The sequence below is a fragment of the Dermochelys coriacea genome, chromosome 4 (assembly GCF_009764565.3).
Source record: "Dermochelys coriacea isolate rDerCor1 chromosome 4, rDerCor1.pri.v4, whole genome shotgun sequence".
NCBI lineage: Eukaryota > Metazoa > Chordata > Testudines > Dermochelyidae > Dermochelys > Dermochelys coriacea.
In genome coordinates, this window is record NC_050071.1 from 146,458,240 (window position 1) to 146,473,034 (window position 14,795).

Sequence of the window (14,795 nt, forward strand, 5' to 3'; positions counted from 1 at the left end):
AAAAGTAAAAAATTTTGAAACTGAATACATTTAAATTAATCTATATAATTGCTTAAATAAATGTGTATTGATATAGTGTATCCTCCTGGTTAGCAAAAAGTGCCAAATTTAGTGTAAAGGCTATATTTAGTTGCAAATCATCAACATGTTTTAATGGCTATCAGCAAGTGATGATCAATAGGAAATAACTAAAGTACAAAAGCAAAAAGAGATTAACGTGGGGGGGAGGGATAGCTCAGTGGTTTGAGCATTGGCCTGCTAAACCCAGGGTTGTGAGCTCAATACTTGAGGGGGCCATTTAGGGATCTGGGGCAAAAATTGGGAATTGGTCCTGCTTTGAGCAGGGGTTGGATTACATGACCTCCTGAGGTCCCTTCCAACCCTGATATTCTATGATAGGTGTTTAACTCAATCCCCCCGCATCTGCCCCAATGTCCTGTGCACATCTCTCCCACAGCAAAGCCCATCCCTATTCTTCCACTCCTGTGGTGCCAACCACTCTGGGGAGAACTTCACAATTGCACAGACAAATTCACTCTCTCCTCCTCTGTCTTTGCAATTGGCAGTACTCTTGCAGACATGTGACCCTGTTGCTTACTCACAACCTAGGACTACCTCCTCCCTCTTTGCATGATCTTGGGAGACTGTTCAAAGGAAACAATTCACTGTGAGGTCCCTCGGTCACTTTCTACCTCTAGCTCCTCCACCTTCTGCATTGACCTTAACCCCTCATGGCTTCTAAACTCCCTCACCACTGCTTCCTGCCCTCTTCTTGGACAATACGAACATGCTCTGGTCTCCAGGCCTCTTGTCTTCATGCCCCCGGCTGCTCTGCCACGGGTCCATACTGGGTCCCCTTCTCCCAATTCCTGATGCTGCTGTCACCCCGGCTGTCATTGCCAGACCTTGGGGCAAGAGTCCCACCATCCTCCTTGACAGCTTAGCTGCTTTTGGCACCATCGATTGCACTCTCCTCCATGTAATCCTTGTCTTCTCATGGCTTCCACAGTATTATCTTGTCCTGGATCCTCCTGCCTCTTGGCTACTGCTCCTCTTGCCCTCCTTCTCTCCATGGGACTCCATAGGGCTCGACCCTGGACCTTTTCTCTTTCTTTTCTGACCTTCTTGCTAGGTGACCTCGTCTGCTGACCCAGCTTCAGCTACCATCTTTGTGCTGATGTCTCGCAGATCTGCTGCTTTGCTCCTGCCTTCCTCCATGCATCGCATACCTCAGCCCATCTCTCTGTCTCATCTGCCAAAACCAAGCTCCTGATCTTTCCTTTCAAACACCCCATCCTCCCTGTCACGTGATTATCACCTTAGACACCTTCCTCTCCCCTCACACCCAGACTGTTTTTCCTAAATAACACCTCTAAGATCCAGCCTTTTTCTCTGTTCACACTGGGAAAACCCTTCTGGCCCCTCTCCACTCTTATGACTGCAATTTCCTCCTCTCCAGCCTCCTGGACACTCACCTCATACCTCATGCACTCTGCTCATGCAACTGTTGGGATCATCTTACTGGCCAGGCACTTGGAAAAACCTACCCCTTCCATGAGTCCCTCTACTGGCTCCCCATGTTCTACTGCATCAAAACAACTTCCTTGTCCTCCCTTTGGCTCTCTTCCCAGCCCTGCGCTTCTCTGCTTTCTCATCTCAGTTGTCCCTCTCAAACTCCAACTTGTCTGCCTGTTGGGCAGCTTCTCACACTGTGCTTTCTCCCCACCACCCCACATTTGTAGTCCCCTCAAGATCTACTTCTGCACTCTGAGTGCCTTTCCCAGACCTAAGCAAGAGCTCTATGTAGCTCAAAAGCTTGTCTCTCACGAGCAGAAGTTAGTCCAATAAAAGGTATTACCTCACCCACCTTGTGTCTCCAATACCCTAGGACCAACATGGCTACAGCAACACTGCATACAGCAGCTGTAAGCAGTCAAGCAGTTAACTATGGATGGGCTGAGTCTGAGCTGGGGTAAAGGGTTCTTATTTAAAATATATGCTCTGGTTCAAATGGGAATGATTGTGTTGATGATCTCTGGCCTGTGTTGTATAGGAGACCAGACTAAAAGATCACAGGGGTCTGTTCTGGGCTTAGAATCTGTGACAGTGAAGGAGTCCATGTTGGCTTTGGCTGTTCTTTCCTCCTGTGTGTGTTTGTCAGCTGCTTGGGCAAGGAGTGTCTCTCCAGTGTCTGTGCAGTGCCCAGCAGGGCGGGTTCCAGTCCTGTGTGCAGCATGGGCAGTTCTGAGCGTGGGTGGCCTGCAATGCTGGAAGGATAATTGACATTGAAGTTTCTTGCTTTTTTTTCAGATCTCCTGGGAAGTGCCTAAGAATCATCGAGATTCCTGCACAAGGAAGGGAAAAAAAGAGGCAGGTACCGGGGTAGGGCAGGGCTGTGGGGCAGCCCTTAGTACAGGCGAGTCTCATCTTACGCTGGGGTTACGTTCCGCAGTCAGTGCATAAAGTGAAAATCACGTATAGTCAAAATTGCATCGAGTGTAATGGTGGGCTGAATCGCCCGCTCTACAGGTACAGTATTTAAATTGTTGTTGTTCTTGCCCCCCTCCCCCCCAACTGCACAAAGCAGAATTCGCACATGTTAAATGTGCGTAAGATGAGACTTGCCCGTAGTTCTTTTCACAGTATGCTGGGTCACCAGGCTGTAGGCTCTGAATGTATGCAAAAGGAGGTTGAGTCAGGGCCATGTTCTAGTCTGCTTTCCTTCTCCTATGGGCTCCAGGGCAATGTATGGGTCACATTTAGTCCTGAAACAGCAGCCTATCTTCAATATGACCTTTGAGGAAGAAGGCCATCCTGGTTACAAAACCTGCCTGGTTTAGAGGGAAGACACCTTCAAAAATGCAATATATAACACATGGAAGAAAGGGGAAATTGATGGTTATGAATGTAAATAAGAAGTTAGGAATTGTAGAAAACTGATTAGGGAAGTACAATGTAACAAGGAGAAATCTATATTGCCAGCAGATTTAAGGGCAATAAAGAGTTTTAAAAATATATTAGGAACAAAAAGAATCCTGACAATGGTAATTCAGTAAAGGCCAAACTGTTCAGTAAATATTTCTGTTCTGTATTTGGGGAAGAACAGATGATACAGTCTCATCATACGGTTATAACACTCTTTCCATTCCACTTGTATCTCTGGAAGATGTTAAGCAGAAGCTATTAAAGTCAGATATTTTTAAATCTCCTGGTCCAGATAAAACTCTTGGATACAAGTTAAAAGAGCTGTATGAGGAACTCGCTGAACTGTTAATGTTGATTTTCAATAAGTCTTGGAACACTAGGGAAGTGCCAGGAAACTGGGAGACAGCTAATGTGGCAATTTTTAAAAAGGGGAAAACAGGATGACCCAGGTAATTATAGGCCTGTGAGTCTGATGTTGATCCCAGGCAAGATAATAGAGTGACTGATAGAGGGCTCAGTTAATAAAGAAGTAAAAGAGGATACTATGATTAAGGCTGCAAGTTTGTCACGGAGATCACAGAAGTCACAGATTCCATGACTTTCCATGACCTCTGAGAGTTCTGCAGTGGCTGGTGCGTCTTGCCTGTGGGCTACCTGAGCAGTTCAGGCAGCCCCCTAGGCCAGTCGCACTGGCCACTGCTGGGGCAGTCTCGGGCCACTGCACCCTCCTCCCCCAGCATCAGCTGGGGGTCCCTGGCCACACACTGCCTCCCCCAGCACCAGCAGTGCCTTTGGGCTGCCCCCCTCCCTCTCCCCCACCCAAGATTTCATCGGGGTATATAGTGCAAGTCATGGATGGTTCACAGGCCATGAATTTTTTCCTGCCTGTGACCTGTCCAAGACTCTTACTAAAAACACCCATGACTTTAATGTAGCCTTAAATATGATTGATGCTAATCAACATGGATTTATGGAAAATAGATTCTGTCAACTAATGTAATATATTTTTATTTATTTATTTTTACAAGATCACAAGCTTGTTTGATAAAGGTAATAGTGTTGATGTAATACTTACACTTCTATAGGTCAGTTGACTTTGTGCCACATGGAATTTTGATTAAAAAACTAGAACAATATAAATTTAAGATGGCACATATTAAATTGATTAAAAATTGGCTAACTCATAGGTCTCAGTTTAATTATAAACAGGGAATTCTCATCAAGCGGGTGTATTTCCAGGGGGTCTCACAGGATCAATTCTTGGCCCGTTGCCATTTAACATTTATATCAGTGACCTGGAAGAAAATACGATTACTGATAAAATTTGCAGATGACACAAAACATGGGAGAGTGGTAAATGAAGAGGACAGGTCACTGATTCAGAGTGATCTGGCTTCTTTGGTAAGCTGTATGCAAGCAAAGAATGTGTGTGTTTAATACAGTGAAATGTAAATGTATGAGAACATAAGAATGGTCACACTGGGTCTAGCCTTGTATCCTGTCTCTGAGAATGCTCACTGCCAGATAGTTCAGAAGGAGTGAGCAGAACAGGGCAATTGTCGAGTGATCCATCCCCTGTCGTCCAGTTCCAGCTTCTGGCAGTCAGAGATTTAGGGACACCCAGAGCTGGGGCTGCGTCCCTGGCCATCTTGGCTATAGCTATTGATGGACCCATCCTCCATGAATTTACCTAATTGTTTTTTAGAACCCAGTTATACTTTTGGCCTTCACAATATCCTGTGGCACCAAGTTCTGTGTGTGAAGAAGTAATTCCTTATTTTAGTTTAAAACCTGCTGCCTATTACTTTCATTGGATGACCCCTGCTGCTTGTCTTGTGTGAAGAGATAAATAACACTTCCCTATTTACTTCCTCTGTGCCATTCATAATTGAATAGACCTCTATCATATCTTTTTTTTCTCTTTTCTAAGATAAGCAGTTCCAATCTAATTAATCTCTTTATATGGAAGATGTTCTGTTCCCCTAATTGTTTTCATTGCCCTTCTCTGTACCTTTTCCAATTCAAATGTATCTTTTTTAGATGGATTGACCAGAACTGCATGCAGTATTCAAGATGTGGGTGTAACATAGATTTACATAGTGGCATTATGATGTTTTCTGTCTTATTATCTATTCCTTTCCTAATGGTTCCTAACATTCTGTTCGCTTTTTTCACTGCCGCTGCACATTGAGCAGATGTTTTCAGAGAACTATCCACAATGACTCCAAGATCTTTCTTGAGTGGTAACAACTAAATTAGACCCCATTGTCTTATATATGTAGTTAGGATTATGTTTTCCAATGTGAATTACTTTGCACTCCTCAAGGTTGAATTTCATCGCCACTTTGTTGCCCTGTCACTCAGTTTTTTGAGAGCTTTTTGTAACGTTCTGCTAGCGTGTTTGATATTTTTGATACATCTAGGAGCAAAGAATGTAGGCCATACTTACAGGATGGGTGGCATTGACTCTGAAAAAAATTTGGGAGTCATGGTGGATAATCAGCTGAACATGAGCTCCCACTGTGATGCTATGACCAGAAGAGCTAATATCCTTGTATGTACATATAAACACAGCAAACTTGGATAGGAGCAGAGAGATTATTTTACCTCTGTTTTGCACTGATGCAACTACTGCTGCAATACTGTGTCCAGTTCTGTTGTCTACAATTCAATTTATCAACAGCCTTCTTGGAGAGAGTTCAGAGAAGAGCCACAAGAATGATTAAAGCAGGGATTCCCATACTTTTTGCCGGCGCAACCCCATTTTAATCATTTCTTCCTGGGACCCCAGACGGCATGGAGGATGCCATTTTGTAGAGCAAGATGTCATCCTCCATACAGTGTCACCTCGCACATATGTTCCACACAGTAGAGATTGCCATGACCTATTTGCTGATGGTGTGACCCCATTAGGGGTTGTGACCACAGTTTGGGAACTGCTGGATTTAAGGATTAGAAAACGTGCATTATTGTGAGAGGCTGAAGGAACTCAATATATTATCTTAAAGAGAAGGTTAAGGGGTGACTTGATCAAAGTTTTTAAGTAACATGGGTAACAAATATTTAATAATGGGTTCTTCAATTTAGCAGAGAAAGTTATAACATGATCCAATGGATGGAAGCTGAAGCTAGAAAAATTCAGACTGGAAATAAGGTGTAAAATTTGGACTAAGGGTAATTAGCCATTGGAATAATTACCAAGGGTCATGCTGGATTCTCCATCACTGACAATTTGTAAACCAAGACAGGATGTTTTTCTAAAAGTTCTGCTCTAGGCATTATTTGGGGGCAGGTCTCTGGCCTGGGTTATACAGGAGGTCAGACTAGATGATCCTAATGATCTCTTGTGGCTTTGGAATCTATGGATTTGTGGTAGGGAAATGGGAATTTTCACTTGTCTGTGATGTTCCCCAGAGTCCTGGACAAAGGGACCCCCAGGCTATCATAGCTACAGAGTTCTCTTCCTCTTGAGCTGCTCTGGCCACGTCCCTTCTCTCTGTATACCCCTTCATAGGCTTTGTGCACTCTGTCAGGTCTCTGCATAATGCAGCTTGAGCCTGAGCCTCTTCTCTCCCTCCCACCTGTCTACTTCAGCCTGCGTCATACCCTCTGTGCTTCCCCAGTTGCCTGCCCCTTTCTCTTGATGCCAGACAATCTCCTCTCCCTCTTCATTAAAACCACATGGAGCTTATCAGCAAATTCCTTACTGCCTCATCTGAACTGTGCTGATCTGGGTCCTGGGCTCCATGGGGCAAGGGCAGTGTGCTATTGGAAAAAGTAGGATGATAAACTCCTTTTCAGTCAATTAGGGACTAAAGAGGGTGTTAAATAGAAGGCCCAGATAAGTTGCACGAACTTATCCTCCTACACGCCTCGGTACCTTCACCTCCATGACACCAGGGCTCTGAGGTTAGAGAAGCTCCTCTACAAACCTCACCGGTACAGTGCTCACCATCTTGGCAATGTCAGGCCCTGGTAGCGAGTCAGTCTTCTAGACACCATAATCCTCCAGATTTCTGTCTTGGAGGATCTGTTTGTACTGAGGAACAGGAGTCTCCCCTGCTATGGTTCTTTAACAGGGTCTTTTCCCCAGGACCATGCAGACAGATTGAATCCCAGTTGGACCTCCAGCCTTGGTACTGGCAACTATGTCTGAGGCTTCCCCTTCAGCCCAGGGGATGATTTTTCTTCAGACTCATAGGTCTTGGTACAGGGATCTTTTTGGCACCTGACCACCACACCCACTTGTCACGGACTCACAGGTCGTGCCCATTCTTGGCTCCATATGGTCCCTGGGAAGAACCCCCTTCAGTGTAACAGCCCTTCTTGGCGGTCCACTCTCTCTTGGGGGTTAAGCCCCTCTGCCTCCTGGAACCACACCTCTCTGACCCTTAGCATGCCTGTCTCTCCCCATGGGCCCCTTCAGGGAGTCTACTCACTCTGGACCCCCGGTGCCTCCACTCCCAGAGGGACTAATGCAACCCTGTTCTCTAGGCCGGAGCAACTCTCAGCCAGTGTAAAAACAGGAGGGTTTATTGAGCGTCTGAACACAGCATAAGAAACTCTCAGGACCCTCAGGCCTGGCCTCCCTCAGCACAGTACATCTAAGTCTCCCCTGCATGCAGGTGGGCTCTGCCTGCTCTCTCTCTCTCTTTCCAGTCCAGAGACCCTGAGCTTTCCAGCTGGGCATCCTGGCCCCAACAGCTCCTCCCCTGTCCTTTGTCTTCTGTCCCAGGTAAACAGGTTGCTGGGGCCCTCTCTTCCATCCTTTGTTCCCCTCTGGCTGGATTTGATTGGTCATGTCACCGGGGTCCTCTCTCCTCAACCCTTTGTCCTCCCCTGGCCAGAAACAGCTGACGGCCAGGCAGGGGTGGGCCTCTTCGTCACCAGATGTTAGGGTTCCCCTTCTCCAGGCCGTTGTCTGGGGGTCCCAGCCACAAGACAAGGTCACAGCTGGTTCTCTGCAACAACAAACCCTCTCCCATCACCTTGCTAAACATTCAGCACACAGGGAAACTGAGGCGCGCACCTGCTATTCATGTAAAACACTACAAAAATCTCCAACTTCATCACACCACTATTCTGTTTTGGACCTCACCAGGTATCCTCAAACCTGGAGTTGTTACTGTCTGTGGTCCTCTATCCACCCACTCAGTGGGGTTGCTGCAATCCCTGGTCACCTCAGTGAACAATTTGATAGGGTTCCAACCAGAAAGAGAGAGAGTGCCCACTGATACTGCATCATTCATAGGCACTGACTAACCTTCAGTACCACAGGATCTCCGTCCCTTACCTTATGCCTCCTTAGCACCAGGAGACACAGGAGCTAGCAAACAGAGCTCTAAACAGGGGAGTTTGAGTGGGAGTTCTGTTGGAGAAGAAGGTAGTTGTATTTGGTTTTGTATTTTTTAGTATTTGTGTGTGTGTGTAGGGGCTTTGTGCTGGGAGAGCAGCTGAGCCCTGATTAGGGGGTGGGGCTTCTGACTAGAGGTCCTATAAAGGTAGCCAGCCAGTCAGGCAGCGGCACAGACAGCTGCAGTGGCACAGGAGCTAGCAAACAGAGCTCTAAACAGGGGAGTTTGAGTGGGAGTTTGCAAGGGGAGTTTGTATTGTGGTGCTTGTTTGGGGTTTGCTTTTGCTGGGGGGGGTGGTCTTTTTGGTGTGGCTTGTGTTTCCCAGATTAACAGGATTTAGGTGGGAAGGCGATGACATATACAGAGGCAGCTGTGGGAGTGACTCCCTGTAGTGGAAGACACATTGAGGATGACTGGATATGGAAGCTGTGGTATGTACATGATCCTGGAGGGGGGAACCGGTAAGACTTTTTTCTGCATGAAATGCCGTCTGATAGAGCGGATGGAGGAAAAGATCCGAGGTTTGGAGATGCAGGTGGAAAGTCTCGTTGAGTTTAGGAAGGGGTTTGAGCAGATGATGGAGCAAAGATACGAGGTATCTGAAGGGAAAAGCTCAGACTCACGGATGGAAGCAGGGCTGGGGAATTTTGAGGGGAGACTGGGTGAGGAAAGTGGTCAGTGGAAGCATGTGACTAAAAGATCCAGGCAGAGGAAAAGACAGGCTAGTGAAGGAGAAACAGAGCTTAGGAATAGGTTTGCAGAGTTGGAAAATGAAGAAGGGGCTCAGCAGATACTTGTTGAAGGTGGAAGGGTAAGGAAGAAGAGAAGAGAGGCTAGTCCTATAGGAAAAGCGGAAGAGTCAATGGAGACTACACCAAATATGAGCCCCAGAAGGACACAGGATGGGTTGAAGAGGATTATAAGGGAAAATAGGAATGGAAAGAACTTGCAGCCAGAGGGAACAGGGGAGAGACTGGAGAATAGCACCGTCACCAGGAAAAGGCAGGTCTATGTGATCGGGTACTCTTTATTGAGAAGAATAGACAGGCCTGTAACTAGAGCTGATCCAGAGAATAGAAGGGTGTGCTGTCTTCCAGGTGCTAAGGTACGGGATGTAGACCTGAGGTTGAAAAGGATCCTAAAGGGAGTGGGAAAGAATCCCCTAATTATCCTTCATGTGGGAACAAATGATACGGCTAGATTTTCGCTGGAAAGTATTAAGGGAGACTATGCTAGGCTGGGGAAGACGCTTAAGGACATTGAGGCTCAGGTGATCTTTAGCGGGATCTTTCCTGTTCCTAGAGAAGGGCAACAAAGGTGTGACAAGATTATGACTGTCAACAGATGGCTTAGGCAGTGGTGCTATAAGGAGGGCTTTGGGATGTATGGCCACTGGGAGGCATTCATGGACAGAGGACAGTTCTCTCGGGATGGACTTCATCTGAGTAGGGAAGGAAATAGACTTCTACGATCAAGGCTGGCACAACTGATAAAGAGAGCTTTAAACTAGGAATTAGGGGGAGATGGTTGGGAGATGTCGAGGAAATCTGCACGCCAGATTTTAGCATTGAGAGGGAAGAAGACGAAGTAAGAAAGGATACAGCCGTGGGTAGGAGAATGTATATAAGGAGCGAGGGCGGTGTGGATACTAGTCTAATAGGTTATACTGGCTGTAGAATGACTGTGCCTAATAGGGTACAAAATGTGAGCGAGGCCAAACAGCAAAAATTAAGATGTTTATACACCAATGCGAGGAGCCTAGGTAACAAAATGGAGGAACTAAAGCTACTGGTGCAGGAAGTGAAACCAGATATTATAGGGATAACAGAAACATGGTGGAATAGTAGTCATGACTGGACTACAGGTATTGAAGGGTATGTGCTGTTTAGGAAAGACGGAAACAAAGGTAAAAGTGGTGGAGTAGCATTGTATGTCAATGATGAGGTAGAATGTAAAGAAATAAGAAGGGATGCAATGGATAAGACAGAGTCCGTCTGGGCAAAAATTACATTGGGGAAGATAACTAGTAAAGCCTCTCCTATGATAGTGCTTGGGGTGTGCTGTAGACCTCCGGGATCTAATTTGGATATGGATAGAGCCCTTTTTAATGTCTTTAATAAAGTAAAAAGAAAAGGAGTACTTGTGGCACCTTAGAGACTAACAAATTTATTAGAGCATAAGCTTTCGTGAGCTACAGCTCACTTCATCGGATGCATCAGATGCATCGGAAATACATCCGATGAAGTGAGCTGTAGCTCACAAAAGCTTATGCTCTAATAAATTTGTTAGTCTCTAAGGTGCCACAAGTACTCCTTTTCTTTTTGCGAATACAGACTAACACGGCTGCTACTCTGAAACCTTTAATAAAGTAAATACTAATGGAAACTGTGTGATCATGGGAGACTTTAACTTCCCAGATATAGACTGGAGGACCAGTGCTAGTAATAATAATAATAGGGCTCAGATTTTCCTAGATGCGATAGCTGATGGATTCCTTCATCAAGTAGTTGCTGAACCGACTAGAGGGGATGCCATTTTAGATTTAATTTTGGTGAGTAGCGAGGACCTCATAGAAGAAATGGTTGTAGGGGACAATCTTGGCTCAAGTGATCATGAGCTAATTTAGTTCAAACTAAATGGAAGGATTAACAAAAATAAATCTGCAACTAGGGTTTTTGATTTCAAAAAGACTGACTTTCAAAAATTAAGGAAATTAGTTAGGGAAGAATTAGTTGGACTGAAGAACTTATGGATCTAAAGGTAGAGGAGGCCTGGGATTACTTTAAATCAAAGCTGCAGAAGATATCGGAAGCCTGTATCCCAAGAAAGGGGAAAAAATTCATAGGAAGGAGTTGTAGACCAAGCTGGATGAGCAAGCATCTTAGATTAAGAAGAAGCAGAAAGCATACAGGGGGTGGAAGATGGGAGGGATCAGCAAGGAAAGCTACCTAATTGAGGTCAGAACATGTAGGGATCAAGTGAGACAGGCTAAAAGTCGAGTCAAGTTGGACCTTGCAAAGGGAATTAAAACCAATAGTAAAAGGTTCTATAGCCATATAAATAAGAAGAAAACTAAGAAAGAAGAAGTGGGGCCGCTAAACAGAAGAGGAGAAGGACCTTGGAGTATTGGTTGATCATAGGATGACTATGAGCTGCCAATGTGATATGGCTGTGAAGAAAGCTAATGTGGTTTTGGGATGCATCAGGAGAGGCATTTCCAGTAGGGATAAGGAGGTTTTAGTACCATTATACAAGGCACTGGTGAGACCTCACCTAGAATACTGTGTGCAGTTCTGGTCTCCCATGTTTAAAAAGGATGAATTCAAACTGGAGCAGGTACAGAGAAGGGCTACTAGGATGATCCGAGGAATGGAAAACTTGTCTTATGAAAGGAGACTTAAGGAGCTTGGCTTGTTTAGCCTAACTAAAAGAAGGTTGAGGGGAGATATGATTGCTCTCTATAAATATATCAGAGGGATAAATACAGGAGAGGGAGAGGAATTATTTAAGCTCAGCACCAATGTGGACACAAGAACAAATGGGTATAAACTGGCCATCAGGAAGTTTAGACTTGAAATCAGACGAAGGTTTTTAACCATCAGAGGAGTGAAGTTTTGGAATAACCTTCCAAGGGAAGCAGTGGGGGCAAAAGATCTATCTGGTTTTAAGATTCTACTTGATAAGTTTATGGAGGAGATGGTATGATGGGACAATGGGATTTTGGTAAGTAATTGATCTTTAAATATTCAGGGTAAATAGGACTAATCCCCTGAGATGGGATATTAGATGGATGGGATCTGAGTTACCCAGGAAAGAATTTTCTGTAGTATCTGGCTGGTGAATCTTGCCCATATGCTCAGGGTTTAGCTGATTGCCATATTTGGGGTCGGGAAGGAATTTTCCTCCAGGGCAGATTGGAGAGGCCCTGGAGGTTTTTCGCCTTCCTCTGTAGCATGGGGCATGGTTGACTTGAGGGAGGCTTCTCTGCTCCTTGAAGTCTTTAAACCATGATTTGAGGACTTCAATGGCTCAGACATAGGTGAGGTTTTTCATAGGAGTGGGTGGGTGAGATTCTGTGGCCTGCGCTGTGCAGGAGGTTGGACTAGATGATCAGAATGGTCCCTTCTGACCTTAGTATCTATGAATCTATGAATCCAGGAGCAGGAGAACCCCCAGACTGAGGGAAACTCACTCCTCCTTCATTCCTGGGTGAGACAGTAATGCTTCCACCACCACCTTATGCCAGTGACTTTCAGGCCTTCCACCTCATAGATATTAAGGTCAGAAGGGACCATTATGATCATCTAGTCTGACCTCCTGCACAATGCAGGCCACCAAATCTCACCCACCCACTCCTGCAATAAACTTCTCACCTATGTCTGAGCTATTGAAGTCCTCAAATCACGGTTTAAAGACTTCAAGGTGCACAGAATCCTCCAGCAAGTGACCCATGCCCCATGCTGCAGAGGAAGGTGAAAAAACCCCAGGGCCTCTTCCAATCTGCCTTGGAGGAAAATTCCTTCCCGACCCCCAATATGGCGATCAGCTGAACCCTGAGCATGTGGGCAAGACTCACCAGCCAGATACCCAGGAAAGAATTGTTTGTAGTAACTCAGATCCCACCCCATCTAACATTCCATCACAGGCCATTGGGCCTATTTACCATGAATAGTTAACGATCAGTTAATTGCCAAAATCATGTTATCCCATCATACCATCTCCTCCATAAATTTGAGTTTAATCTTGAAGCCAGATAGGTCTTTTGCCCCCACTGCTTCTCTTGGAAGGCTGTTCCAGAACTTCACTCCTCTGATGGTTAGAAACCTTGTTGTAATTTCAAGTCTAAATTTCCCGATGGCCAGTTTATATCCATTTGTTCTTGTGTCCACATTAGTACTGAGCTTAAATAATTCCTCTCCCTCTCTGGTATTTATCCCTCTGATATATTTATAGAGAGCAATCGTATCTGCCCTCAGCCTTCTTTTGGTTAGGCTAAACAAGTCAAGCTTTCATAAGTCTCCTTTCATAAGACAGATTTTCCATTCCTCAGATCATCCTAGTAGCCCTTCTCTGTATCTGTTCCAGTTTGAATTCATCCTTCTTAAACATGGGAGATCAGAACTGCACACAGTATTCCAGGTCAGGTCTCACCAGAGCCTTGTATAACGGTGCTAACACCACCTTATTTCTACTGGAAATATCTCGCCTGATGCATCCCAAAACCGCATTAGCTTTTTTCACAGCCATATCACATTGGCGGCTCATAGTCATCCTGTGGTCAATCAATACGCCAAGGTCCTTCTCCTCCTCCATTACGCTCCAACTTATAATGAAAATTCTTGTTATTAATCTCTAAATGCATGACCTTACACTTCTCACTATTAAATTTCATCCTATTACTATTACTCCAGTTTACAAGGTCATCCAGATCCTCCTGTATGATATCCCGGTCCATCTCTAAATTGGCAATACCTCCCAGGTTTGTATCATCCGCAAACTTAATTAGCACACTCCCACTTCTTATGCCGAGGTCAGTAATAAAGAGATTAAATAAGATTGATCCCAAAACCGATCCTACTCCACTGGTAGCCTCCCTCCAGCCTGACAGGTCACCTTTCAGTATGACCCGCTGTAGTCTCCCCTTTAACCAATTCCTTATCCAACTTTTAATTTTCATATTGATTCCCATCTTTTCCAATTTAATTAATAAATCCCCATGTGGCACAGTATCGAACGCCTTACTGAAATCTAGGTAAATTAGATCCACTGCGTTTCCTTTGTCTAAAAAATCTGTTACTTTCTCAAAGAAGGAGATTAGGTTGGTTTGGCACAATCTACCTTTTGTAAAATCATGTTGTATTTTGTCCCATTTACCATTGATTTCAATGTCCTTAGCTACTTTCTCCTTCAAAATTTTTCCAAGACCTTGCATACTACAGATGTCAAACTAACAGGCCTGTAGTTACCCGGATCACTTTTTTTTCCCTTTGTTAAAAATAGGAACTATGTTAGCAAGTCTCCAGTCATACGGTACAACCCCTGAGTTTACAGATTCATTAAAAATTCTTGCTAATGGGCTTGCAATATCATGTGCCAATTCCTTTAATATTCTTGGATGAAGATTATCTGGCCCCCCCGATTTAGTCCCATTAAGCTGTTAGAGTTTCACTTCTACCTCAGATATGGTAATATCTACCTCCATATCCTCATTCCCATTTGTCATGCTACCCATTATCCCTAAGATCCTCATTAAAGACTGAGGCAAAGTATTTGTTTAGATATTGGGCCATTCCTAGATTATCCTTAACGTGCACTCCATCCTCAGTGTTTCATGGTCCCACTTCTTCTTTCTTAGTTTTCTTCTTATTTATATGGCTATAGAACCTTTTTACTATTGGTTTTAATTCCCTTTGCAAGGTCCAACTCTACTTGACTTTTAGCCTTTCTCACTTTATCCCTACATGTTCTGACCTCAGTAAGGTAGCTTTCCTTGCTGATCCCTCCCATCTTCCACTC

At 44.7% G+C, this 14,795-nt stretch overlaps 1 protein-coding gene across 2 annotated transcripts in view; it reads left to right on the forward strand.

Moving 5' to 3' along the window:
- The window catches only part of SEMA4F (ssemaphorin 4F), a 112,222-nt gene that overhangs the window by 54,109 nt on the left and 43,318 nt on the right, over window positions 1–14,795 (forward strand). For both annotated transcript variants that reach the window (XM_038400561.2, XM_043512947.1), the window contains exon 3: window positions 2,311–2,374. In XM_038400561.2, coding sequence (XP_038256489.2) covers window positions 2,311–2,374 — 64 coding nt within the window. The remainder of the gene's footprint in view (window positions 1–2,310; window positions 2,375–14,795) is intronic.